The sequence below is a fragment of the Cynocephalus volans genome, chromosome 7 (genome assembly GCF_027409185.1).
Source record: "Cynocephalus volans isolate mCynVol1 chromosome 7, mCynVol1.pri, whole genome shotgun sequence".
In the NCBI taxonomy this organism is placed as follows: Eukaryota; Metazoa; Chordata; class Mammalia; order Dermoptera; family Cynocephalidae; genus Cynocephalus; species Cynocephalus volans.
The window spans coordinates 66,673,476-66,694,275 of NC_084466.1; the positions used below are offsets into that span (position 1 = coordinate 66,673,476).

Here is a 20,800-nt window from a genome sequence, read left to right on the forward strand (position 1 = left end):
GGTTTAAAAATATGTTATATACCACAAAGCCATAGAAAGATTCAGTTGCTAAAACTGACATTTATGACTGTTTTAAAAGAAATTATTTTTTGGTCATTATTCATATAGAAGTTGCTTATTGCAATGAAAAAAATGAAGGATAAAGCCAATTATTAGTTATAATTTAAGCACTGTGAAGATTGTAAAAGTTAGTCATTTGAATGATCATAATTAACACAGAACACTAACTACATCAGCTTTCTTGGTATTTTTTTTCTAGAACTAGCTGGTAAGGAGAAGAAAATGAAACTGCCCCCAGTGACTCTTATCTAGTCACATAAGGTTATAAAAATTTTCTGTCTCCTCTCTATTGAGTTTTTCTTGTGTTTTGTTCTATTCACATTTCTTAAAAGAGACAAACCTACCTAAGGCGTAAATAAAGGATGAAGGACCATCAACATAAAGGTTTCTTTTTGTGCTAATGACTTTCTAGTTAGATGTGGCTGCTGGCCAAGAGGAACAATTGGTTTCCATTTGTACCCTGAACAGGGAGCATAAAGAGGGACATTAGTCACCTCCTGTATCCTACACCATTTTAGGCCTCTCTCTGAGGGTGCTACCTCAACTGCCCAGTTCAGTGAAGTGTACTTTCAGCAATGAGGCATGTTTATTTCTCATCATATTTACTGGCTTTGATTTGAGAAACAGGGTAGCTGGTAGGCAAGGAGTGGAAGTCCATAAGTTGAAGAGGAGAGAGAGTTGGTGGAAGGAAATGGAATATGGAAAGTGATAAAAAAGGAAATAGAGAACAGGCAGGTTTGTGGCTACATACCCAAATAATAGTTATATCAAATGATTATTTTAAGATACGTGTTGTATTTGAAAATGTAATAGTGGCCATGGGAAAAGCTTTACTTTAAATTACGATTCTCTTTTTTTGCTTATCTACTCATTAAACTGTAACATTTTAAATAAAGTTCATGTTATTTTCTACTAAATGAAATTATGGCAGACTCCTTGTAAAAAATCGGTAGTTTTGCTTTCAATAGTACATGGTTTTTTTCAGTATTGGAATTGTGTACAAAGTGGATTTTTAAATAATTGAAAATGATTCCATTTCTTCAGTATGCTAAATATCTTCCATACCTCCACTCCAAGAAAGAAGTTTGGATTATACACTTGATTTGCTTAGCACACTTTTTTGTTTTAAAATAGTATGCAGGTACATACTGAAGTTTGGCACATATCTCAATTGTACAAATTCCATATTGGTGGAATCGGAGTGTGGTTACAGTTGCTAAAGTAGTATAATTTCAAAAAGTACCCAAACTATAGTGTATATAATGTATGTCCTCTGGAAATGCTTTATTTGTCAGACACTGAAATATTACTCTTTTTTCCCCCAGAGGAGAAGAAACAAGTGTCACTTTAAATGATCTCAAGCCAGCCACAGATTACCATGCAAAGTAAGGACCTCCTACATGCTACTTTTATATGATATAGCTTAGTGTTTTGTTTTGTAGTTTTTTTAATAATGATTTCCTTAAAAATTGAGGATACTATTTAAATATTAATTTTGGATTAAAAACATGGATTTTGTGGACTTCTGTTTTTCTCTTGATACTGTTACCAGCATGTTCTCAAAAACACAAAACATTTAACTCAGATGTTATAGTGAAGAGTTAATCACTGAGTTTGTAGGTAGGGATTGAAATGAATCTGTAGAATATGTCTACAATACCTAATTTAGCACTAGAAACTTGTCCCAGCTTTTGAAATTTTTATAAAACAATCATAAATAATATTTGATCTATACTTACGTATTTTTACTACATCTTGTTTTGGAAAGAGTTTGGGGTATTAAAACTCAATATCACATTTAATTGAAGTAACATAGGGCCGGCCCATGGCTCACTCGGGAGAGTGCGGTGCTAATAACACCAAGGCCACAGGTTCGGTCCCATATATGGATGGCCGGTTAGCTCACTGGGTGAGCATGGTGCTGATAACACCAAGTCAAGGGTTAAGATCCCCTTACCGGTCATCTTAAAAAAAAAGGAACATAGATACTGTTTTATTTTATACGGTTCTTCTAGGATACCTTAACAAAATTTTATAGACTCTAGGGCCTCCCCAGCTGGAGCCCAATATAGCACATTTCATCACCTCTATTTTAAAAAAGAGTATTTTTTTTTTTTAATTTTTTTGGCGGCTGGCCAGTACAGGGATCCAAACCCTTGACCTTGGTGTTGTCAGCACCACTCTCTCCCAAGTGAGCTAACCAGCCAGCCCCTAATATTCATATTTTCTTGGTAGAATATTTAGAGGGCAACTTACTAACTTGTAAATACTTTACAGTAATATTATTGAAAGTAGGGTACAGTGACTCTGCAGGATAAAACTGTTTATTTTTTCACCATAGAGTCCAGGCAGAATACAATTCTATAAAGGGAACTCCTTCAGAAGCTGAAAGCTTTACCACCTTGAGCTGTGAACCTGATATACCTAATCCACCAAGGATAGCCAATCGGACCAAAAATTCACTCACTTTGCAATGGAAGGTAAGAATGTTCTGTAGAGAATAGTATTTCCAACTGGACATTTACTTCCCTCCCCACCAATAGTATTAAATTTCAGTTGTTTTTGGAGACAAGAAGAGCTTTGAGCTAACTAACTTGCTCTTGCTTTTTACATTTAAGAAACAAATGCCTACTTAATATATTTAAAATAACACTCCGTGTTTTTTTTATTATGTATAAGTATAGCAAACAAATTGATTTATAATTAGCAGTCCTTACTATATTGCATGTGATGACATTGAGATTTGCAACAGTGATTCTCAACCCATTACTCCTTTTTTTCATAATATTTTGTATTGATGCCTTCATATTCTGAATTTTATCTAAAATTAATCATAATATCTTAACTAGATTCATGGTTTTAAAAATATCAGTATGATGCCTTAAAGGAAGAATAAAGCTATTCTTAATGGGATAATAAGTATTTTAATGTATGTATTTGGGCCCAGCTCCACAAGAAGATATAATGGAGTGGATAGACACTGTACATAGAACTGGTAATTCAAATACCACAGACAGCATTGCCACTGGTGACATGATTTTCTGAAGTGGTATACAGGTTTTGGTAAATTTCTGAAGAAAATTAAATACAATCTTACCCAAATTGCACAGTATTCGCATTTTGGGAAAATTTAGTATTTGATACAACCGTACAAAAAATACCTGTAAAGTATAATTATAGTTTGAGGCTCTGATAATTATAAATACATATGTGGACATCCAACAGGACATTCAAAAGTCCTAGAGAAAGGAAATGGATTGTCCCACACTTGGCTGTGTCGATTTAATTATCTACTCTTACCTCAAAAGCAAAAGTCGGGGCTAGCTTTCCTTCTGAAAGGTTTTGAAAATTTGGGCCTTACTACTTGCTCAGTAGCTTGTTCATCCCTAGTTCTGAAGATACTAGATGCTTTTATAGTTAAAAAGTACTGTTAGCACATGTAAGTCAAACAATTATGGGTATATAAACATTTTTATATGTGATAAAATGTATGGCTAATTTTATGTCACTACAGTAGCATTTTACTTATGAATACACTCAGGCCCTTTCCTTTAGAAGGGCAGTTGAGGGGTAGCAGCTTAGTGTCATTCATGCAGGTTAGAATTTCTATAGTTAACAGTTCTTTATTCCAAAAACAATTAAAATTCAGCTTTGAAATTATTGCCTTTAACAATATCCCAACAGCCCTATTATAAAAGATGTAGGTAGTGCTACATCTTCAAGTTGCCCACACATTTGCCCAGGCCTAGATCCTTCTGGAAATGGTCCTGTGTGCACACACAGTAATCAGCATGGTTGGAAAAAGAGTTGTCATTGTTACTGTTTTTGGAGATAATATTATATACTTCAGAGTGGTTGGGAGGATGAAACAGATAATATCTTTATTGCCCATAACACAATGACTAGAACATAAAAACATAATAACTATTTTTATTATTTAATTTTAAAGATGAAGAAGGGTTGGCTGGTTAGCTCAGTTGGTTAGAGCTCAGCCTTGTAACACAAAGGTCAAGGGTTCAGATCCCCGTACTAGGCAGCCCATAAAAAAGAAAAAAAGAAAAAGAAAGAATTTTAAAGATGACGAAAACTCGCTTAAAATAATTTAGTGACTTGAATATCTGGTCCTTTGGCTCCTCTGCCTCACATAATCTAAAAGTATTCATATGGGGGTAAACATAGGATGAGAACAGTGGCATGGATTGGCACTTGAGAGAAGTATTTTATCAACTGATATTGTTTAGAATTGTCGGTGCATGGTGATGATAAAAAGCTGACTGAAGTTGGACTTTTACATTTCTGTTAGTGTTCAAAAAATAATTTAGACTTCCATGTTGTAAAAGACTTTTTATTAAAAACTTAATGATCCTCAATTGCTATTTACATAGTTAGCAATATTACATAATAACTGGACAGAGTCCAGAAAATCATGGAAATAAGTTCTCTGCAGGACCATTTCAAAAGTTAAAATTAAACACAACAAGGGGGAAAATTTTTTTTAATCAAAAGTTAAAATTGTTTAATTTTAACAAAAGGAGTCATAAAGTTAGTTGTCTTCAAATATGTGAAGTTACAATGAGGACGGGGCAATCATTTGTTCCGTGGAGAGGAAATGAGTTGAAATTGGAGGAAGAAAACCCAGTTAGAAATAAGGGTGAAATTCTTAATCTCAAGAGTGATTAAATACTGAAATAAAATGCCAAGGGAGACTGCATTGTTCACCCCTAAAGATGGACAGGTTACTGAGTCAGCAGTCTCAGGCAGTCAGTACATGGAGTGTAGAAGCGGGGATGCAGACAATGTGCCGTCTCAATCCCTTTCAGCACCCTAGTTCTTCAGTCTTTGATATATTACACAGTATTCTATTTAGATTGTAAGGTGAGTTTTAATAAAAAAGATAGGATTGATTCTATGAGCTTAAAGCAGATAAAACCTAAAAGAAAGGCAAAATGATTTTCTTAAACGATTATAAAATTTAAGATAGTTCTTGGTAAAAGAGATTGTTCAGTGTTCAGAAAAACTTGAGTAGTCTCTTGCTTTGTTTTCTTTCCTTACATTTAAGAGGATTGTAGAATATACAATACATGTATTTCTGTAATTCCTGTGCATATTTTTCCAGGACCAAGTCACAGAGAACGTCAGCAACATAAAATAGATTCCTTAGATTAGATCATCACGATATCATTTATGGCAGTACTAATTTTTATTCATTTTGTTTGTTTTTTTTGGTGTTTGTTTTAGGCACCTAGTGACAATGGTTCTAAAATCCAAAGCTTTACTTTAGAATGGGATGAGGTAAGTAAATTGAATCTTTTTCAATGATTAAAATTATGTGCATATTTTCAGGTAGAAATAACTTTTTTGTTTTAATAAGTTTTTTTCCCCTTTCAAAAACAGTATGAGGGCTGGCTGATTCAGTTGGTTAGAGTGTGGTACTGATAACACCAAGATCCAGGGTTTGATCCCTGTACCAGCCAGCCACCAAAAAACAAAAACAAGAAAATGTGAATGCTTTTGTGTAGTGCATGAGTGGACTGATGGTGTTCTTAGAAAACATCACTGACTGAACCTTCCAGTGTTTTGTCTTTTTCAACTAAACCACCATCAAAACTGTCACTTGGGGAATTGAATTGGTGAAGGAACTTTTTTTCTTTCACATCAGCCTTAAAGGCAAGTAAGTATATTCATATCCTGTGGCTGCTATGACAAACTACCACAAATCTGATGACTTAAAACAACACATTTATTCTCTTACAGTTCTGGAGGCCAGAAATCCAAAATGGATTTCACTGGGCCAAGATCAGGGTATCAGCATGGCCATGCTCCCTTAGAGGGCTTTGGGGGAGAATCTGTTTCCTTGCCTTGACCAGCGTCTGTAGGCTGTCCTCATGACTTGGTTCATGACTATGTCACATTGCTTTTTCTCCCCCTGCTTCTGTTGTCACATCACTTTCTTTCTCTTCTGCTTTCAAATCCTCCTTGTCTCCCTCTTATAAAAACAATTGTGATTCCATTTAAGGTCCACCCAGAAAATCCAGGATAATCTCCCATATAAAGATCCTTAATTTAGTCACATTGTATATAGTCCTGTCACCATATAAGGTAACATTCACATTTTTAAGGGATTAGGACCTGGATATCTTTGGGGGCTATTATTCAGCCAACCACAGCAAGCATAGTGGGCTTTTATAGTTCAGTACAGTCTTTTGTTGTCAGTTATCTTGTTCTGTCCTGCCCTGCTGCTTATACCAAGCTAAGAAGAAGGAGCAGAAGAAATCGGTAATTTGGGAATTCAGCAGTATATTAAAAGAATAATAAAGCCACAACCAAGTAGGTTTTATTCCAGAAGTTCTAAGAGAATTCAGAATTTAAAAATCTATTACTATATCACATTAATATAAAAGAAAAATCGAGACGGTATTTGATAAAATTAAGCACCCATCCCAGTTAAAACTCTAGGCAAATTAGGAATAGAAGGGTAATACCTTATTTGATAGTTATTTTCTATCTTCACTAAACTATAAAGACATTTCTATTTAAAGCAGAAACTATTCAAAATTGGCAGTTATCCCCACTTTTATTTAACATTATTCAGGAAATTATAGCTAAGATAGTAATTGACAATGAAACAAGAGGTCCAGCCATGGTGTCTGGGCAGGAGGACAAAATTAATCATTATTTAGAGATTATTTAGAGATGATATGACTTTTCTACTTAGACTGTTCAGTAGAATCAACTAAATATTATTTAAACTAATAAGAGAGTTCATTAAGCAGCCAAATGCAGACTAAAGTTTTTCTTTGAAGCAAAAGTCATCCTAACCACCCTTCACCTCTACCAACACAATAGAGAGAAATGGCTGGAGAATGAGAAACTTGTCTGTTTTATTTAGCACCCTAAATTTCTGAAACTCTTTACTTGTCCTAAGCTGTCCTGACTTTTCTCTCTCACTTCTTATTGTGTGTAATTGGCCTCTACTAGGACTCTTTCAATGCTAAATTAAGCAGTAGCAGCTTAAAATCGTTATTTTAAAAGAGCTTAGCAGCTATCTAGGTGGAGGTTTGGGGATGTGTAGGGATATTTTCTTAAAACTTTGCATAGAACTTTCCATAGATTGAGGAAAGCTGCCAATTGTCCATATCAAAGATTGCCCTGTTTCCATCACTACACAGTCTTCTGTGGAGATTGTGGGATCCGTACCTAGAAAGAGTTTTTTTATTAAGGCCTGAGGTTTAACATCAGCTAAAATTCGATACTTAATTCAAGAGGCTGTACAAAGATACCTACTCTCCTGTTTTTGAATTCTGCATTGTGAACTACTCATTTATCAATATAAAAGATGTGCCATATCTCAACCTTCTTTTAAGATCCATGACTTTTAATGTGGAGTAGCTAATAGGTAACTGTCTATCAAGAAGGAATTGCTGTGAATTTGTCTTTTTAAGTAAAATGTACATGATATATAATAATCAGTCATTTCTTGTAGGGAAAAGGAAATGGAGAATTTTGTCAGTGTTACTTGGGCTCACAGAAGCAATTTAAAATTACTAAACTGTCACCAGCAATGGGTTGTAAATTTAGACTATCAACCAAAAATGACTATGGTACAAGGTAAGATACATTTTATAAAATAATGTTGATATTTTAGATTATCCAGTCAACTTTATTTGTTAATATAGTTAAGAAGTGTTACTAGCCTAGCAAAAGCTATCAGAAAGTGTCTTAGTTAACATAGGGACCACAGGAAAGATTAAAACTAGCAACTTGATCAAGATTTTCAAATATAAATTAATTTTTATATGGGACCAAGAGGTTTTCTATTGATTTCATTATTTTGTTTAAAGTCTGGTGAGTTCTAAGAACATGTAAGATCCCTGATTTAAATAGAATCAAAAGAATAGAAAAGCAAAGTGCCTTTCAAGAGTCATATTGAAATTATTTATTCTGGAGGTATCTCTTCTCACCTTTATGGGGCCAGGTAGAGTTAATTACAGAACTGAGAATTTATTTTCTATTTCATTTTTCTGTTTCATGTAACAGGAATTTTATGAAAGTGTGTTTAAAAGGTAAACATTTTTACCAATAGAAGAGTATATATACCTTTTCTTTAAGGCAATACGTATATTTTTTCACTGATTAGATAAATTAAGATATAAAGGCTTAAAAATCTGAACAAAATTGATTCTAAAAAGACTTAACTTTTTGGTATCTGACCTGGTTACCATAAAAATATTATCAAATCCAAGCCCTATTATTTGGATTATAATCTGTTATAAAAAATTGTCATTTTCAAAAAATGTCATTTCTCAAAAACTTGTTTGTTAGCTGTAAAAATAATTTGTTTTCATCTCTTCTTAAAAACCATTTGTTTCAACAGTGGTTTTAGTGAAGAAGTTTTATATTACACCTCAGGCTGTGCCCCTTCTATGCCAGCAAGTCCTACATTAACTAAGGCTGGAGTTACTTGGTTATCCTTACAATGGAGTAAACCCTCAGGAACACCGTCAGATGAAGGAATTTCTTACATTTTAGAGATGGAGGAAGAAACTTCAGTAAGTATGAATATATATTTTAAATAGGGTATTCAATGCCACATTTTAGTGTGACATTAATCCTAATACAATAAACAGTGCCCCAGTAATTAGCTATTAGCACCTTCCCCCAAGTCCTTTCAAGCCTTCGTTGGTTATTGTTTGGGAGGGATTGGGAGTGACAGAGAACTCAGTCATTTGTTGTCTTGATATATAGAAAGGGGTTTTGTTTCTGTGTGTGTTTGTATGTCTGTGCCTGGGAACAACATATACTACACGTTAAATATATCTGTTGGGGGGGAAATAGAGGGGAACACAGCCGTGTAGACTAAGTAGCTGTGAAAGATGAGGAAATATTGTGTCTGCCTTCTACAACTGTGTTCATACAGCGCTTCCCAACGTGCCACAGAAGATTTTAAGAGTCTCTCATGAGACTGTGGTGTAGCCTGAATCTAGTTACTCATCTCCTATGAGCTAGACTCTTAACTGACCAAGAATTATAGTGTCTTCTGTTATTTCTGTATAGTTCCATAGCTTTTCAGAGCTACTTTTAAGCAATATGGGTCAGAAATAGCATTGGTCCACTCTGGGTATATACCCAGGAGAATTAAAAACACATGTTCAAAAACAAAGTTTGTACACAGCTGTTTATAACAGCATTATTCACAATAGCCAAAAAGTGGAAACAACCCAAATGTCTGTCAGTGGATAAATGGATAAACCATATGTGTTATATCCGTACAATGGAATATTATTCAGCCATAAAAAAGAATAGAGTACCAATACATGCCAAAATATGCGTGAACCTTGAAAAATTATACTAAGGAAAATAACCCAGTCACAAAAGACCACATATTATATGATTCCAGTTATATGGATATAGACAAATCTGTAAAGACAAAAGTATATTAATAGATAGGAGGTGGGAGGTGACTGCTAACTAAAAACTATAGGCTTTATTCTGGAATTAGGAATTAGGTAAGGGTTGCACAACTTTGTGAATATACTATAAACCATTGAATTTTATACTTTAAAATGGTGAATTTTATGTTATGTGAACTATATCTCAATTTTTAAAAATTTTAAAAATGGGAAAGTAGTAAAGCACTGTTACCAGGCTATAAATAGTATTCCCTAGCCTAAGTGACATCCTCACCTGCCAGCACAATCAATCAGCCATTCGTTTATTCACCTAAACACAACTATGTGTTCAGGGCAAGTTAAATATTTTAACTAGTTGCAGTTCTGTTTAGCTGTTGAAACATCTCTCTGGGAAATACCTGTTCTTGGGACAGCTCACTGATGATGATGATGAAGTTACTGTTGGCTCCATCTCTTCTCACTCTTCCCTCAATACAAAGATCTTCTCTTGGCTACTATATTTACTGAGAATAAGTGGTCTCCTTCATTCTCCTACAAATGTTCAGTAGCATTTCTAGATCCATCCACCCAAGACAGAAGCATCAAGGTGAGGATTACACTCAACAGCATTAATCACATTACACTTAGCAGAAGATAAAGAGGAACTGGGTCTTTTCACATATTTGTTATTCCCCATATTTCTGCTGTTGGACATCTAATAAAGACTTTGTTTTCCCTTTTCAGGGATATGGTTTTAAGCCTAAATATGATGGAGAAGATCTTGCTTACACAGTGAAAAATCTCAGGCGTAGTACAAAGTATAAATTTAAGGTAAACTTTGAAAGCCCTTAAAAGATTTTCTTGTTCTTACTGTTCTTTTTGTTTAAAGCCAAGTACATATTTTACTCTTTGATTTTAAATCTTAAATAATTTTGACCTTTTCTAATAAGCTTTTTTGTTTCACTTTCTTATTATCTAACAGTGCTTCTTAAACTTTATATATTTAAATTTAAAACCAGTTTAAATGTTTTATGGACCTCTTATTTGCATAATGTAAACAAACATCTTTTAAAATATGGATGTTCTTGGATTATACTCAGAGTACACTTTTTAGTAGGGATATCACAAAAAGTAATACTGTATTTCTCTCAGTGCATCCTTTCAAGTGGTGCACAATTTCAGTTTGTTCCGTTGCTGATAGTCCCTTGATAAAGGTGATGTCTGTCTAGTGTGTTTCTTCACTGTAAAGTTATTCTTTTTCCTTTTGTAATTAATAAGTATTTTGTAAATACTATGTACTGTGTAATTAAGCGTCTTATTCCTCATCAAACTTTCATCCATAGGTTTAATACCTGTGATGATTCTTGCCTGAAGCAATTATTATAATTAATGTTGCCAAGTGGTGTTATTTTAATTTTATCATTCCTTCTACTTTCATTAGTTGGCATTATAATGTAAAGGAAGAAAGATGTTCTTTTCTCCCTATTTATATCAGTATGAATTCATTGATTTCTTTTTTTCAATGCTATTTTCTGTTACTGTGGTTATTGTGAGATTCAAATTGTCCCAGATTTGGGACCCCTGCAAGCTGGCTTCTGAATCTTTTTGACATATCCCCTCATCATTCTTTGAGCCCTTCCTTTCTGGCACAAGATACTCCAGTTTCATGTTATATTTTCCCTTCTTCAACTCTGGAATTAGTGGTTTCTGAAAGCACATGGGTCCTTTTAGTGGACAGTGGTATTTAGAAGTCAAGATCTGGGTACTAATTATACTTAATTGCCATACAGATTTTACTGCTCCTGGGCACTTTCTCAATGGACAGAGCTAGAAATCATATGTATGTATATGTTTTGTTTACATATAAATATTTATATATACAATCATGCTCTGCATAATGATGTTTCAGTCAGTGATGGACCGCTTATATGAAGTAAGTCCCATAAGGTTATAATGGAACTGGAAAATTCTTGTTGCCTAGTGGTCGTAATGCAATGCATTACTCACATGTCTCTGGTGATGCTGGTGTAAACAAATCTGTGCTGCAGTATTTTTAGTGTACTTTTCTATGTTTAGATGTGTTTACACAAATACTTACAATTGGGTTACAATTGCCTATTCAGTGCAGTAACATGCTGTACAGGTTTGAAACCTAAGGTGTATGTAGTTGGCTATACCATCTAGGTTTGTGTAAGTGCTTTCTGTGATGTTTGCACGACAATGAAATCACCTAAGGATGAATTTCTCAGAAAGTAACCCCATCATTCAGTAATGCATGACTATATAAATGTGTACACATGTCTATACACAGTTTACGTGCACATACAGTTACATCTGTATTTCTGTATATATGTAAACCATGGGTTCACACCAAATACTACAATTCTAATCCAGTACTACAGGTTAATTCTAGTTTTCTCCCTTTCCTTATATGTAACTTCCTTCATCGTCAGGGAAAACTTTGCCTGTTATGTTCATTATATTTACTTAATGGGTCGAACCCGTCCCTGCCCCCCCATCCTCTTCCTAAAGTCCTATTCAGGGTTCTTGAGTTTCTATTAGGCACATGCTATTGCCTCCACCTAAGCCACTCCTATCACCCAACGTTTACCTTGCTCAGCCCACGTACTGGCTTCTGGATTGAATGATTCCAGGAGGAGGGTGGGAAGACTACATGTCACTCTTGCTCACGTATGGCAGGGATACTCTGTGTAATCATTGTTACTCACTTGAGGCAGTGGCAAGCTTTGAAGATTCTACTGTGGAAACTCCTGAAATTCTCCTAGTATAGTATTATTCTAAGATATATTTTGACTCTGACTTGGCTATTTCTTGGTGGGCAGCAATTGAATTAGTTAATATATCAAAATCTGAAACTTTTGAACACCAACATGATGCTCAAAAGAGGATTCAGATTTCACATTTTCACATTAGGGATGCTCAATGAGTTAAGCGTCTGCAAATATTTCAAAACGTGAAAAAATTCAAAATTTGAAACATTTCTGGATAAGCCAGCCTAAATATTTGTGAAGTTTTCTGAAGACTGTAACAGGATGTGTATTAGTTGATAGAGTCAATATTTAAATTCTCCTACCACTGCTTCTTTAATTAAATTATTTCAAATAAGTAATAGAATCACTGTAATTCTTTTTTTGCTATTAAAAAGCAAAGATAAATTTTATTACTCCTTGAGAACCTCAGAAAGAAATTTTTAATAATGGAAATTTAATTATATAGTGCATAATAATTATATTTGTTATGCTTTGTTTTATACTATTAGTTTCATTTTTAAAACTTTTTATAACTCTGGGTCATTTTAATTTGCAAGTTTTTATATCTACAGGACTTATAAAATACCTGAGAAGTACGCATGCTTTTCCCAGTTTTCCTGTTGTGATAATTTTGGATTGTATTTTTGCTTCAGTAATGATTATTATACACAAATTCTAAAGAGGAAGTTGTTAGTGTTTTTATAATTGGCTATGTTTATTAATATTCTTGGGATTTTACCATGCAACACCATGGTGTTATTGCCATATAGGGACTGAAATGCACACACATAAACATATGTGTGTTAAATTCCTTACTGATCTACCAAATTTCTGTTTAAAACTATGTTTCACTGTGGGAGTCCTTCTGAAATTGCAGGGGAAGGGAAGTATACTATCAGAATCTCCAAGGAGACAGTAGACTGTTCCAAAAAGCACTCCCAAATAACAGGAACTTTACATCCTGAAGCCAACTCTTTACACATCACTGGGTTATAGGAGAGCACTATATATTGGCTTATTTAATTTAAAAAATAAAATAGTGATAAGATCTAGAGGAGTGGTTCTCAAAATGGTCACCAGTCCATTCTGTCACCATTACCTGGGAACTTACAAGAAATGTAAATTCTCTGACCCCATTCACCATCTACTAAATCAGAAATTCTGGGGGTGAGGCCTGGAAATCTGTGTTGTAGCAGACCTTCCAGGTAATTCTGATGATTGCTGAAATTTGAGAACCACTGACCTGGAGGAGAAAAAAAAAGGCCAAGAAGTAGAAAGTGATGCCTGTATGAAGTTCTAGGAGCTCAGACATTGTTTTAAATCTCCCATGTGCTAGGGGCCCAGCTGGGGGTCGGGGGTGGGGAGTTGGAATTATTAAATCCCATTGTCATGTCTCAGTCTTCCTTTTCTAGCTTGACATTGCATTCTTCTTTCAAACAGTCATATCAAAATAAAATATTAATACCTTAAAGAAATCTTAAAACACTAAGCAAAAACAATAGAATATTAAGATATTAAAAATATCATAATCCAGGAAGTAATAACTAGATAGCATAATATTGTTCTTAAGAAACAATAAGAATATGATTAACAAAAAATGAACTGCTGATATGACCAAGTTTACCAAATGCTAGAATTCTAGGTTCTGGACTGAGGACAATCTTAGGATACTCAAAATACTAAAACAAAATTAGAACAGTGAAAAAATTTAAAGAACAGAACAAGAATGAAAATAAAATTTTAAAGCATAGCCAAGCATTCAAAATTCTTAAAATCATTTCAGATTGAGAGTGATAACCAAACAGTTCTGATTCCATCCGATGGTTCACTGGAGGCTGTTGTCCAAATTTTAAAAAACAAAACAATGTGAGGTTTTGGAGGCTGGTGGCCAGTCCCTGTAACTCTGGGCCACTGGAAAACCGATGCCTTCTTTCCTGAATTTTCTGAAAAATTGTTTTTTAAGTAGCAATGCTTCTCAAAGTCAAGGTCTGAGCGACTTGAGCTAGTAACCTTTAGATACTTTCACTTCATCTTGTTCCTTGTTTTTGAGGCCTTTTCATAGGTAGAGAGAACAGTATCTGGATCCATCAACTTCTCTTATGTTCCATCCTTGAAATTCACTTATACATCAGCATCAGTGACAATACATATTCATGTTCCCTTCCTACCTCTCATCTTGTCTACTGTCATTTTATGATGTCTTCCTTTTTCCTCTGCCCTAGTCTGAGTGTGCACTAGCTTAATTCCTAGCTCTTCTTGGCATATCCCTCTCTCTTAGATGTATCATCTCTTTCCCTTTTATCAGCTGTCATTTCTGTCCTGAAGAATACCAAATCTCCAACCCACGTTCTGTATATAACTGCTTTCAGGCTCTTCTCTCACCTTTCAATCCAAGTTCTGTTGTATGCCTAGATTAATCTTTCTGAAAAATAGCTTTCCCTCTAAGGAACAATTTCCTTAGTTTGATATAAGGTTCATTATATTCCCATTTTGTTTTTTAAACTTACTGCCTTTCACTCCTTATTTGAACTGGCTACCTTACCAGATTGGTTAACTATTCACCCTTCCCTGAGCCGCGCTCACTGTTTACTATTCAGTTCTGCTCTTCTGCTTGCAATTTTCTATCCTTTCTCTTGCCCAAGCTTTTCCTGTCCTTACTAATGTCCAAGAAGACCCTACATCACTTGAATTTGCCTTTTCAAAGCTTTCCTGAACCATTCCAGGCCTTAGTAATCTTTTTCTCCTGCCCAATTCTTTCAATATGTATATTGCCTGTCTTCTGCATAAAGATTCTAAACTCCCTGAAGGTAAGGAGTGCATCACACCTACAATTTCTGGCATAGTGCTCCCTATGTGGTGGGCACTAAATGAATGTTTTGATTATTTGTAAAATTTGAAGGAGAAAAAGATTATCTTTATGACTTTATATCTTTAATTACCTGTATGGCTAACTGAAGAAGCTGCTCTACAGTAAAAGGAGGCAATGCTGAAACTTACAGCCTTAAAAACATAATTAAATGAATATTCATGGTTTTTAGGGAGACTGTTCTTATTTTAAAGATTTCTCTAGTTGTAAGGCTTAAGTAGATTCTGTGCACAACACTGAGAAGTGTTTTAAACTCCTTTGTAGTCTCATTTGTAAAGCAGCAGAGTGAGAAAACATCCTGAAAAATCCATCTGAATATGTGAGAGGACTGAGGAAGCCTGAGGAAAACTGAACAATTGGACTGAATTTTACTGAGTTCTTATAGGCTGTGTCAGTTATTTGGGGCGGTAGATTTACTCAGATTCTTGTCTATAATGCTGTAGTCCCCATCTGTGAGTCATTTATTCAGCCAGTAATTGTTGAGCATCTACTGTATGCTAAGCAGAGTTCTAAACATTAAGAATAAAACAGTGATCAAAACAGCTAATATTCTAGTGGGGGGAGTAGGTAGTAAACAAGCAAACAAATATCAGTGGTAAGTATAATGCAGGTTAATTAAAACAGAGATTAAGCCCCTTTCTCTGCAGAATCACCATGGTGGCTGGGACCTTGTACACATGTCCTGAAAACTGAAGGGCCTTTAATGCCCTCATCACTGCTCAGTACAGTGGGGCTCAGGTCTATATACTCTCTGTACCACCCCACTTCCACTTTGGCCAAACCTACTGCACCCCTGGATTTCTCCACAGATTTCCTGCTGGCAAGGTTCCAGCATTTTAGGTAACGATGGATTTTGTGTTTGAGAGCAATGTCATTGCCTACTATGTGAGCAATAAGGAGCTGTGGGAAAGTACTCCAGAAGCAGCAGCCCTGGTGGTGCAGTGGGTGAGCTTTGCTGATAGTGACATAGTGCCCCCATCCAGTACCTGGGTGTACCCCATCTTAGATATCATGCATCACAACAAACAGGCCACTGAGAATGCAAAGGAGGAGGTGAGGTGAATCCTGGGACTGGATTGCTGGAGCTGGATGCTCACTTGAAGACGAGAACTTTTCTGACAGATGAACAAGTGATACTGGCTGACATCACAGTTGTCTGAACCCTATTGTGGCTCTATAAACAGGTCCAGGAGCCTTCTTTCTGCCAGGTTCCCAAGGCCAACCTACCTTAGTCAGCTCCAGTTCTGGGCTATCTTGGGGGAGATGAAACTGTATGAGAAGATGGCCCACTTTGATGCTAAAAATTTTGCAGAGCCAGCCTAAAAAGGACATCCCACAGTAAGAGAAGGGCTCATGGGAAGAGAAGTAGAAGCCACAGGCAGAGCCAAAAGGAGAACAAGGCAGCTGCCCCTGCTCCTGAGGTGGAGATGGATGACTGTGAGCAGGCGCTAGCTACTGAGCCCAAGGCTAAGGACCACTTTGCTCACCTGCCCAAGAGTACCTTTGTGTTGGATGAATTTAACCGCAAGTACGTGAAAGAGGACATACTCTCTGTGGCACTGCCATATTTTGGAGAACACTTTGAAAAAGATGGCTGGTTCGTGTGGTACTCTGAGTACTGCTTCCATGAAGAGCTCACCCAGACCTTTATGAGTTGCAGCCTTATCATTGGAATGTTCCAGCCACTGGACAAGCTGAGGTAGAATGCCTTTGCCAGTGTCATCCTCCTTGGAATCAACAATAGCAGCTCCATTTCTGGATTCTGAGTCTTCCAAGGCCAGGAGCTTGCCTTTCCGCTGAGTCCAGATTGGCAAGTGGACTATAGGTCATATACATGGCAGAAAATGGATCCTGGCAGGGAGGAGACCCGCATGCTGGTTCGAGAGTACTTTTCCTGGGAGGGGGCCTTCTAGCATATGAGCAAAGCCTACAATCAGGGCATGATCTTCAAGTGAACATTTCTTGCCATCACCTAGCTGCCTGCACTTTACCCTTCAGGGAGAAAGGGGTCATTAAAGGAAACTGAACATTGGGGGGAAAATATAGGAATTACAATAGGGGAAGGGTGATAAAGAATCATTGGGTAGTCAAAGAAGTGTTGGAAATGACATTTAAACAGATCTGAATAACAAGGAAGTAGCATGTCAAGAGCAGAAAGAACATTTCATGCAGAATAGATAACTGCTAGCAGAAAGACTCTAAAGCAGAGGATAAAAAGGTAGTTGGGGTGAAAGCATATAGGGCCTTTTAGGCCATGATACAGAATTTAGATTTCATTCTGAGTAAGATGAGAAGCCCATTGGAGGGTTCTGAGCTGAGAAATGATAAAGTCGCTTTGGCTGCTGTGTAGAAAATAGATAGGGTGAAGGGTGGGAATGCACACTGGGAAACTAGTTAGTAGTGTATTTGCAGTAATCCAGAAAAGACACGAAGGAGGCTTTGACTAAGGTAGTGGTTGTAGTAAAGAACAGAGAAGAGGAGTTAAGGATGTAACTAATAGATTGATGTGGAGGTTTAGAGAAAGAAGAATCAGGGATGTCTCCTAGACTTTTAGCTTGAGCAACTAGATAAATAGTGCTTTTTACTGATGGGAAGAGCAGAGAGGGGAGGGGCAGGTTTAGAGAAGAGAAAATCATGCTTTGATATTGGGCTTGAGGAGCTGTAAGTATGATAGAGAAGACAAGGTAAAAATGTAAGTATAATTAAATTTCTAAAGTCAAATATAATAATACCTAGATATGAATTATATTTCTCTAGTGCTGCATAACAAATTACCCCAAAACTTAGTAGTTTGAAAAACTGAATATTTATTATCTTATGGATTCTGTGGGTTAGGAATTCAGGACCAGCTTAAGTGGGTGGTTCTGATGCAGGGTCTCCATGAGGTTGTGATCATCTGAAGGCATGACTGGGACTGGTGGGTCTGCTTCCAAACTCACTTACATGGTTGTTTTCAGGAGCCCTCTTTTCTTCATCACATAGTCTTCTCCACAGAGAAGTTAGATACACTGTCATTACTGCTACATTCTGTTTCTTAGAGCAAGTCCTTAAGTACACGCAAAGGAGGGGAATAGGCTACACTTTTAAGAAGAGAGATTCAAAGAATGTGAGGGCATCTTTTTAAACCCAAAAGAATATAAAAAGAATAAGTAAAGCAAGCCGAAAGCCCATCTAGAATCATCAGATTATAGCTTGTTCCTTTCATGATTCTTGTTTAGTATGAGAATGGAGATTTACACTTGTATTCCCAAGACTGACTGTAAAAGGGGAGTACACTTGCCTACCCTTCATATATGCCAAGTCTCTATTGAAGACAAGCAGTTCTGAAAGAAACAGCCATCACAATCTGAAAACATATTTTATCCTTTGATTGAATCTATTTGTCTCTCATCGCTTTGTTCATTAAGCCAGTATCATTAGGTATCAAACATATTAATTATGTCTTTGTGTTCTCATCACAGGTTATTGCTTACAACTCAGAAGGTAAAAGTAATCCAAGTGAAGTAGTAGAATTTACTACCTGCCCTGATAAACCAGGAGTACCCGTAAAGCCTTCAGTTAAAGGAAAGATACATTCACACAGTTTTAAAATAACTTGGGGTAAGATATTATGCATATTTATACATTATTACTTTTGTATTTGATTAAAATAATTTGAATAGGAACATAATTTTTAAGATACTTGAGTAAATTTATTAGCTCAAGCCAATCCAATAAGAAATGTGAGAGTAGTCATTTATTAGAGATCTTCTTTGTGGAAAGTTTGTACTCATATGTGCTAAGTTCAGATTCGATACAGGAGGAAGTTGGGAACCACTGTAAGATAAAGAGCAGGGGCAGCACTGTGTGAAATGGAAGATTACTGAACTTGCAGCTGAAGTCACCTGGGTCGTCCTGGCTCTCATGAGAAATGAAAATCAGTTATTCATTTAAAACACACATTTACTAAGCACCTGCTTATATACTAATTAGTGGGAAAACAAAGATTATGTAAGCTTGATCTTGCCTGAGGAATTCAGACCAATAAAAATGCTGGTATTTATAAAATATCCAAAAATTCCAAACAACCTTAAAATCTAAATGAATGAGATATCATGCAGCCATTAAAAATTGTTATAAGACCCATATTTATAAACATGGAAAAATATAGTAAATTAAGTGAAAAGCAGGTGGTAACAGCATAGAGTAACAGGTACTGGTAATAATAAAGCATTGCAGGTGATTTCTCAAACAATCATTGTTTGGTATTCTGTTTATTAAGATTTTCTGTCATTTTTACATTGTATATACTTTGCCTAATACCACTTTTGCTTCTTTGGGTAGATCCACCGAAAGACAGTGGAGGGGCAGCCATCAATAAATATGTAGTGGAGATGGCAGAAGGTTCTAATGGTAAGAATAGCAACTAAAAGTTGGTGGATTTATTCCAGTCAGTCTCTACTCTTCGTGACTTTACATTTTATATGTATATATTAATTTTTCTTTTTTTTTTTTTTTTTTTTTTGATGGCTAGCTGGTGTGGGGATCTGAACCATTGACCTTGGTGTTACAAGGCTGTGCTCTAACCAACTGAGCTAACCAGCTAGCCGTACATTTTTTATTATATCTTTTTGTTCCTCTTGCTTTTCATTTGGCTACCACAGAAAGATGTTTGCTTCACTTAGGTTGTCCTTGATTTTTTTCTCCTTTGTAGCATTTAGAATTTTGCCCGTTATGACCCACTTTAAATTGTGATCTACAGAAATACAGTAAATCAAATGTAAGACTGATAATACACCTATATTATTACATTTACATGTTATTTTTTTTCTCATTTGTTTACATTGCTTGGTCCTAATATACTTAGACTAAGTCATTAAATACTATAAAGTCTTCTGAAGATTAGTTTATTCGGTTAGACTTACACCCACATGTATCAGAGGAAAATTTTCTTCTGAAGTTTAACTCACATTATACTAGTTCTAGTAATAAATTCTATGACTAGCAAACTTTAATATGAATCACACATTTAGCAGTCTTTATTTCTATGAAATGACCTATTCACTGCAAAAAACTAAGGATGTCTTTTAATTAAGATTAAACTTTCTATGGTATTGTTTCTTTCTCCTCTTTATTATAATGTTATTACTGGGCCAGTAAACACATTTAAATTGCTTTATGAAAAGCAAATTATCAATCTAAGCCAAAGTCTGTACAGAGTTACAGAGATAGATTTCACTTCAACAAAGCCATGCAGATTTGTCTAGGAAGCTGCTCACATAAAGAAAAGTAAATCATTTCCAGGAAACTCAAAACAAGCTTAAATTGTTTCTGACAAATTACATAAATACTTATTTAGTGAAGCCAGGAGACCTGCCGTGTCCATGATACCAAAATGTTAAACATTACCTGCAGATGATTGAACACAATTCCTCATCTTACAGGAAACAAATGGGATATGATATACAGTGGCACTACCAGGGAACATCTTTGTGATCGACTGAATCCAGGCTGTTTCTATCGTTTACGAGTTTACTGCATCAGTGATGGAGGACAGAGTGCGGTAATGCTTACATGTAGATTCCTTTTTTTCTTTAAAGTTTGGCCAAATGGATGGGATCACCAGATGCCACTTCAAATATTGAAATGTAGAAAAGTGCTTTCTGTAACCTGGGTGGTTAATTTTATAGTGACCAGAATATTCTAATATGGTTTTTAGCTCACAGTAAGTATTC

General features: G+C 35.6%; 1 protein-coding gene and 1 pseudogene across 3 annotated transcripts in view; both read left to right on the top strand.

The window, feature by feature from the left end:
- Nucleotides 1–20,800, top strand: part of FNDC3A (fibronectin type III domain containing 3A) — a 194,308-nt gene that overhangs the window by 154,780 nt on the left and 18,728 nt on the right. For all 3 annotated transcript variants that reach the window (XM_063101768.1, XM_063101769.1, XM_063101770.1), the window contains 9 exons: nucleotides 1,386–1,445; nucleotides 2,402–2,540; nucleotides 5,299–5,352; nucleotides 7,544–7,668; nucleotides 8,435–8,609; nucleotides 10,194–10,280; nucleotides 18,548–18,686; nucleotides 19,410–19,478; nucleotides 20,510–20,628. In XM_063101768.1, coding sequence (XP_062957838.1) covers nucleotides 1,386–1,445; nucleotides 2,402–2,540; nucleotides 5,299–5,352; nucleotides 7,544–7,668; nucleotides 8,435–8,609; nucleotides 10,194–10,280; nucleotides 18,548–18,686; nucleotides 19,410–19,478; nucleotides 20,510–20,628 — 967 coding nt within the window. The remainder of the gene's footprint in view (nucleotides 1–1,385; nucleotides 1,446–2,401; nucleotides 2,541–5,298; nucleotides 5,353–7,543; nucleotides 7,669–8,434; nucleotides 8,610–10,193; nucleotides 10,281–18,547; nucleotides 18,687–19,409; nucleotides 19,479–20,509; nucleotides 20,629–20,800) is intronic.
- Nucleotides 15,741–17,041, top strand: LOC134382763 (elongation factor 1-gamma-like; annotated as a pseudogene).